This window comes from Argentina silus, assembly GCF_951799395.1.
Source record: "Argentina silus genome assembly, chromosome: 6".
Classification (NCBI taxonomy): domain Eukaryota; kingdom Metazoa; phylum Chordata; class Actinopteri; order Argentiniformes; family Argentinidae; genus Argentina; species Argentina silus.
Window position 1 is genome coordinate 1,794,500 of NC_139660.1, and position 7,500 is coordinate 1,801,999.

The 7,500-nt window shown below is 50.1% G+C and overlaps 1 protein-coding gene across 1 annotated transcript in view; it reads right to left on the reverse strand.

Annotated features, from left to right (window-relative positions):
* Positions 1-6,179: 6,179 nt before the first annotated feature.
* The window catches only part of coa7 (cytochrome c oxidase assembly factor 7), a 1,677-nt gene continuing 356 nt past the window's right edge, over positions 6,180-7,500 (reverse strand). The window contains exons 1-3 of the mRNA XM_083671134.1: positions 7,481-7,500; positions 7,190-7,330; positions 6,180-6,981 (exon numbers count right to left, since the gene is read on the reverse strand). The exon at positions 7,481-7,500 is cut by the window's right edge and continues 356 nt beyond it. Of these exons, the coding sequence (XP_083527260.1) occupies positions 6,536-6,981; positions 7,190-7,330; positions 7,481-7,500 (607 nt within the window). The 3' untranslated portion in view covers positions 6,180-6,535. The remainder of the gene's footprint in view (positions 6,982-7,189; positions 7,331-7,480) is intronic.

Consider the following 7,500-nt stretch of genomic DNA (forward strand, 5'->3'; position numbering starts at 1 on the left):
TCCAGACCTCCTGCTCCAGACCTCCTGCTCCAGACCTCCTGCTCAGACCTCCTGCCGCTGTGCTTGTTGTGGTGTGTTAGGCTCAGGGGGGAGGTTGGTTTCAGCAACGTCTACGTTCAGCTACAATATTCTTTCCCTAGCAACAATACAACAACACAATAGTCTTTCCTTCTCCTTTGGGTTGTGACAGTGTTTCCCTGCCATTGACGAGGGCGTGGTGGTGGTGGTGGTGGTGGTGGTGATGATGGTGGTGAATTTGATTTTGCCTTGCCTAAAACTTTTTGGCTTACAAAAACAACTAAATTAAAATGTTGGCCATGCCAAGACAGAATTGCAACATGGGAGCCTACACGCCCCGCCTGAGTCGAAACAGGGAAACACCGGGTGGTGATCTGTATTCCGGACATCAGAAAACCCACAAGGAAATCCACCTGCACGTTTGACTGAGTAGACCAGACGTCTGCCGCGTGCTCCCGATTGTCTACAGTCTGGGGGGGGGGAAGTGGTGCCCAGCGTTCAACCACAGTTATAATAAACACAGACACACTGATGCCAGGCGAGAGACTTCCTCAGTCAACAAGCCGCGGGCACAAAGAACAGCTTCATTGAGCAACATTGCTCAATGCAAACCGTGACGCAGAGTGTCTCCGCAGTTTTCAGAAGTGAAAGTCAGTTGAGACATACATGTGCTCTCGCTTGGCTCACAGCTGCTTGGCACACGCACACGCACACACACACACACGAGTCAGGCACTAGCTGTACAGACAGACACCCACTTTAGGAGACAGCCAACAGTGTCATAAATATCTTACACACACCGACTCTTATCAACGCGCACACACACACACACACACACACACACACACACACACACACACACAATTTGGAGAGGACATTAAATCCTTCAGATCATAGAGGGGAGTGACATGCTGTGGGTATCTGTGGTGACCACATGGGAAAGAGTGGAAAACCTAATGGAGTTCAGTGACATGATGCTCGCCCAGTGTGGCACCCTCAGAGAAGGTGACCTATGAATTCTCACTTTCGTCTGTGCGCTGGCTGGATGTGCCAGACATAGAATTAGAATTCTATGGTGCCAGACACCAGACGTTTCCCTGGCAACTAGAGCAAGCACCAGCGTCGGGCGGTGAAGGGCTGATGGGACACAGTAACAACATGGTGAGGTTTACAACATGGAGTCTCAGAGCTTGTTCTCATCTTAACAGCACCCCCCCCCCCCCCAACCCTACCTCCCATAACAGCAACCCCCCCCCCCCCCCCAACCCTACCTCCCATAACAGCAACCCCAACCCTACCTCCCATAACAGCAACCCCCCCCCCCCCCAACCCTACCTCCCATAACAGCACCCCCCCCCCCCCCAACCCTACCTCCCATAACAGCAACCCCCCCACAACAGCAATCCCCCCCCCAAACCCTACCGCCCATAAAAGCACCCCCCCCCCCCCCCCCCAACCATTCCAGAAAGTTGTTCCCTCCAATCCCCCCTGGTTCACAGATCTGATAGGACTGTGGATGGTGCGTAGTGGAATACACTTACTTACTTTATTTACTTTACTTGCTGTATTTTGAAACCCTTGGTGGTAAGTGCTAGGAAAGCTAACAGACCCCGGGGTTTGTTTGAAGTAGGAGCTGCGTGGGTGAGCAGCACAGCAGTCCCAGTCCTCTGGAGGAGGCAGGAGCAGCACAGCAGTCCCAGTCCTCTGGAGGAGGCAGGAGCAGCACAGCAGTCCCAGTCCTCTGGAGGAGGCAGGAGCAGCACAGCAGTCCCAGTCCTCTGGAGGAGGCAGGAGCAGCACAGCAGTCCCAGTCCTCTGGAGGAGGCAGGAGCAGCACAGCAGTCCCAGTCCTCTGGAGGAGGCAGGAGCAGCACCACTGTTGTCACAAATGTTCAATCAATGGCGACTAGAATTACGGCCGGCACCGGTTTCGGTGGCTGGTGTCGATTCCTTGCCCTGTTCACTCCCCTTCGCAGGTCTGAGCGGACTGGATAGGTGGAAGGTGCACAGTGAGAACCATGTTGGAAGCACTTATCCAGCCAACAAGGGCAGATTGGAGGAAACAACTTTCTGGGATGGATGGCAGCCTATCCTAGCCCAGGCCTGCCCTAGCCCAGGCCTATCCTAGCCCAGGCCTGCCCTCCCTCCCTCCCTCCCTCCCTCTGGGGGAAAGGTTAATGGATGAGCTGACCTGACCAGTGGGCCTAAGCTGCCTTACCTAGGAGGAAACAGAACTATGCCAACTTCATCATCATCATCATCACTACTGAGTCAGTCACAGGAAATGCTGGAGCTTAAGTAAGATTGACCCTTCGTCTTAGAATAGAAGTACACACACACAGACACACAGACACACACACACAGACACACACAGGTTGCATTTCAGAAAGTCCCTCGTCATCTGAGGGACAAAACCCAGAGCAGGCGAACTAAACCTGAGACTGACCAGAGTGCTGACAGCTGACGCAAAAGCCCCGCGGCGCGCACGCGCACACACACACACACACACACACACACACACACACACACACACACACACACACACACACACACACACACACACACACACACACACACACACACACACACACACAGTGACACTTATATACAGTACCAGTCAAAAGTTTGGACACACCTTCTCATTCAATGGTTTTTCTTTATTTTTATTATTTTCAACATTGTAGATTAGTATTGAAGACATCAAAACTATGAAGGAACACATATGGAATTATGTAGTAAACAAAAAAGTGTTAAACAAACCAGAATATGTTTTATATTTTAGATTCTTCAAAGTAGCCACCTTTTGCTTTGATGACAGCTTTGCACACTCTTGGCAAGGTGTGTCCAAACTTTTGACTGGTGCTGTACACACACACAGTCAGTGACACACGTGTATACACACACACACACACACACAGCAGGGGGGCTCTAGTCTGATAGGGGAGTCTGGTTTCACACAGATGTAATCTTTAATTAATCACATTTGCAGGCCTCGGTCAGAACACCGACAGCACACGGCGGACCAGATGGGCCCACACAGAGCTGAAGTTCAACTCTGGGGTCAGATGACCGCATTGATGACCACTGTGGGTCGGACAGCGGAACCAAACCAGAATATGTTTTAGATTTTAGATTCTTCAAAGTAGCCACTTTTTGCTTTGATGACAGCTTTGCACACTCTTGGCAAGGTGTGTCCAAACTTTTGACTGGTTCTGTACCTACCTACCTGCCTGCCTGCCTGCCTACCTACCTACCTACCTACCTACCCACCCATCTAAAAGTGAGCTGCCTAAATCTGGTGGGAGTCAGTGGTCTATGGCCAAGTCGATGGAGACAGAGAGGTGTGGAGCGTGTCACTCATGTGGAGGAGCTATGGCTGCTGGTATCTGGCAAGAACGCAGCTGTTTGGATCTTCTTTCTGGGAGGGTTTGGGGGGGGGGGCAAATCTAGGCTACATCTGGGGTCTTATCTATCCACTCAATCAGACTGTTGCTAAAGGTGTCTATGACTGTCACTGGAATTCACTTTATTCTGCCATGAAACTCACTGGAATTCACTTTATTCTGTTATGAAACTCACTGGAATTCACTTTATTCTGTTATGAAACTCACTGGAATTCTCTCTCACCAATATATCTATATAATATACGGTGGTCTGTATTAGAGCACACCTGACCGTTCAGATGGCTGCAACCTCACGTAATCATACCTCTAAACCACACTGTTCTCCAGGAGGACTGGGAGCCTAGGTTACAGACCGGGCAATGATGAAATCATCTGACATGTTCTGGTATGTAGACTAGTTTCCAGTCAGCTATATAGGAACTCATGGCCACTCAGTTCTGGGATTGAACCTCTGGCCTATTGAACCTGGGTCATATGTCAAGTGTCACATAGAGCAGTTACACACAGCTATCCTAAATATCCATGCTGAACATTCCTCTGACTACTTACAACTGGGCCAAAGGGGCAAGCAGTCCCACAACGTCACACACACACACGATTAGATTAGTAAACATGCTTGACATTATGCTTGACACTAACGTTATTTCACAGCTGTAACGGGTAAACGGATAGGAAATCCAGGCCTATGGGCCAACTGAAATGTGTCCTCTATGGACGGACTCTGACTGCAGCTACAGTGGCTGATCATGATGGCAGCAATGAAAGATGCACCAATGATCTGTTAAACGCGCCTCATGTCTACTGCAGTTAATGAGCTGGGACGTGAGATGTGCTTGACGGTGCGTAACAGAGAATGGATTCATTACTGCACACTATCGGCCATTGAAATCAATTGTAAAGACCCACGGCCGAGCTTTTTAACTCGAATCCGATCATTGCATTACCCGGAGCAAGCTTGTGTAGCAGAAAACACTGATGCCGACTTAGGTGGCCTACCCAGGGCACCACGATGTTGATGCCAACCAGTCATGAAAGATTTATCACATCGGGTTGAAACGGCTGGCTGGATGGCTGGATGGCTTGAAGCTTCTTGCCTACTAGCGCCATTTGTCGTTATAAATCGGGCAGGTCGTGTGTGTAGACTGTGTGCCATTTCATTTGTTCAGACTCGGAATACCTATACCCTGCTAAGTTTTGGTGTTCATACCCACGCCAGTGCGGAGTGAGTGGAGGCGTACGCTGCTTTTAGTGCACGGTGTCTACCGAATGGCGCACCAGTGGGTCACCGGCGATTGCATTCGTTCAGTAACCGGGCTGTTCCCGGACGTGAGTCGCGTGCCAACGGCCAAAGCTGACGGTCGAACCCCGACTCAAAACAATATGACGTATGCGACGAGCACGTGTAGCCGGGAGTATTCTTTTGTTATTGTTTAAACATCTACCGTCACATCGCTTCAGTTGCTTTCAAATATGTCGTTACACTGACTAGGTAGTAATGACTTCACATCTACCTAACATGCATTGAGCTCGGATGAACCAGGTGACACAACGAAAGCCGGTGAACCGGTTCATAAGACTGGGGCCAAAACAAAAACGAACGCCACTAATAAATGTTAAATGAACCCCAACAACGCCCCACCCGGGACACTCCCCGAGTCTGGGCGGGATAGGGGGGCTTCTCCGCCAGAGACATCCCGGGCCAAGCCCCGGGGCCGTTACCGTTATTTAGCTTCGCGCTAACAACACGCTGGGCAACACCGCGCAAATCGTGGCTAGCGAGCTAGCGGTGGCTAACGCTGCAAAACGCAGAGCAGAGAGATTAGAGGGCGGTTGCTAACATGATCCAAAAACAGCATGGGTGTCAAAAGAAAGACATTTAGCGGGGGACTAGAAGTCAGAACTGACTAAACTAGCTGCGTGCTTACAGGGGGAGTGATTATACTCCAAAACTCATTAATCCAACCTCAAAAGGGAAAGCTAAGTTAGCTAACGTCTGTGTGTGGATTAGTCCACTCCACCACTAGCTAATCTTCCGCGCAAATCATGCCGTGATGCTGTTCAACAATACCGTTACATCTCAGATAACGAAAGAAAGCACAAATATAAAACAAACACTGACCCTTCAGCGCTGAGTGCCAATGTTCCTCTTTTGTTTCGGGCAAAACACTCGTCTTTCCGATGTTTCTAAGAGGCTCCTACAAAGGCAGTGTGCTCGGTGCTCCTCGGCAACAGCTGTGCTCTGTTTTGAAGGGTTGAACGGACACGGGCGAAGGGCGGGGCCTCGGTGCGCACACACCCGACCCATCCTCGCCTTTTCTGGGGTAGGCTCGAGTCGCCCGTAGGCACCTGGTAGACACTGATCTGAGGTCAGGTTTGCGTTTGTACCCCCAATGGTTGAGATCAGGATTTGGAGGTGATGAGTTGATCCTAGATCTTTAATTTCCACCACCGTATCCTCAGAGGTAATGACTGAACCAGAGATGTTCAATCATACATATTTCACCACACCATGCAGTTTTTTTCTTTGCCTCCGACTCCCTCTTGTGGTATGATAATTATTTAGACAGGAGGAAAGTAGTATGCGGTTATGGCTCCAACTGAACCTCCAATACACTATAATAACTTGGTTTTCACCTGCCCATACCATTTTGATTTGTGATTAGGCATACTAGAGGGGTAGGAACTAAACTAGGGGGAAAAAACACTCACACACAGACATTCTTCATTCTTGTATTACTAATGACACCACATTGCATGAACAGAATAATTTTGATCAGTTTATTATGTTCAAAGTTCAGGCAGACTGAAAACCTGACGGTCTGAATAAGGTTCAGGGCCATCTGAAGTGAAACTGAGCTTGAATTAAAAAACAACCTGCAGACGTCGCACATGGACCCATATTAACCACCCATCTATCAACCCACTATCAACCCAATTCACATTCAAAACAACACATTTATGAACCCCTTAACTCTTAACCTGCCCTGCACTGAGCAGGCTGATGCATGTCTGCATACAGTGTCGTCAGACGCGCACACACACACACAGCCTGAGAGAGGTAGAGGAAGGACAGACTCTTGTATAAATAAAACACGTATTCTCCTGAATTACAATCACTCCCCAAACTTGAGCTGCCGCTCCTTCTCCATCCCGTGCAGCTCCCTCGCCCGGTTCTTCAGCTCCTCCGCCTTGGCTTCGTCCTTCTCCGCCCCGTCCCCCAGTTTGTACATACGGCTGGCGTTGGCACAGCCCCACACATGGCCCAGCTCACAGGCCCTGGTGGCGTACTTTAGGGCCAGGCCCATGTCCTTACCCCCCCCCGTGGGGTTGCCCTGGATGAACAGAGCGCTGAGGTTAAAGCAGGAGGGAGCGAACCCCCCCGCACAGGCTTTCTCGTAGTACTCCCGGGCCACCACCGGGTCAGGGCCGCCCTCCATGGCCCGCCCGTCGTGGGCTAGGAGGCCCACATTGTGGCAGGCATCAACAGACTTCTTACCGCCCGTACTGCAGGAACGCTTAAAGCAGGAGTAGGCTGTCTTCAGGCACTCCGTCACACCCCCTGGTGGAGAGATTTATCAAACACGGTCATGACCCACAGTTTAAATGAGAACTTGTATATAACATTTCTTTCAAATTCCGAAGATATCTGATCATGTTTGTGTCGCTATATGCATATCTATCCACTGTATCCACTGTAACAGAGCAAGTGTTTTTTGCTTCGGTGAGCTGGGAGTGAACGGGATTAAGCTGGAGTTAGTGTGGTATACCTTTGCCGGTGACGTGGTAAGCCCCGAGCTTGTAGCAGCTCTCTCCATGCCCGTTCTGCTCGCAGTTGTATTTGAGCACCTGCGCGGTGGATTCGTAATTTTTCTTCACCCCCTCCAGGTAGTCTGCGAGCCTTTGGCATCCTGTGATAGACAGATATAATCCAACAATGTGACTGATATTACAATTTCGAGAAATATTTCTATGCTGGAACTCCCCTGAACCCCAACGCTACGCGGTGCCAGTCCAGTTCAGCACCCATGTCCTGTGGACAGCGCATTTCAGACTCGTACCTTCAGGGTCCTTCTCTCGG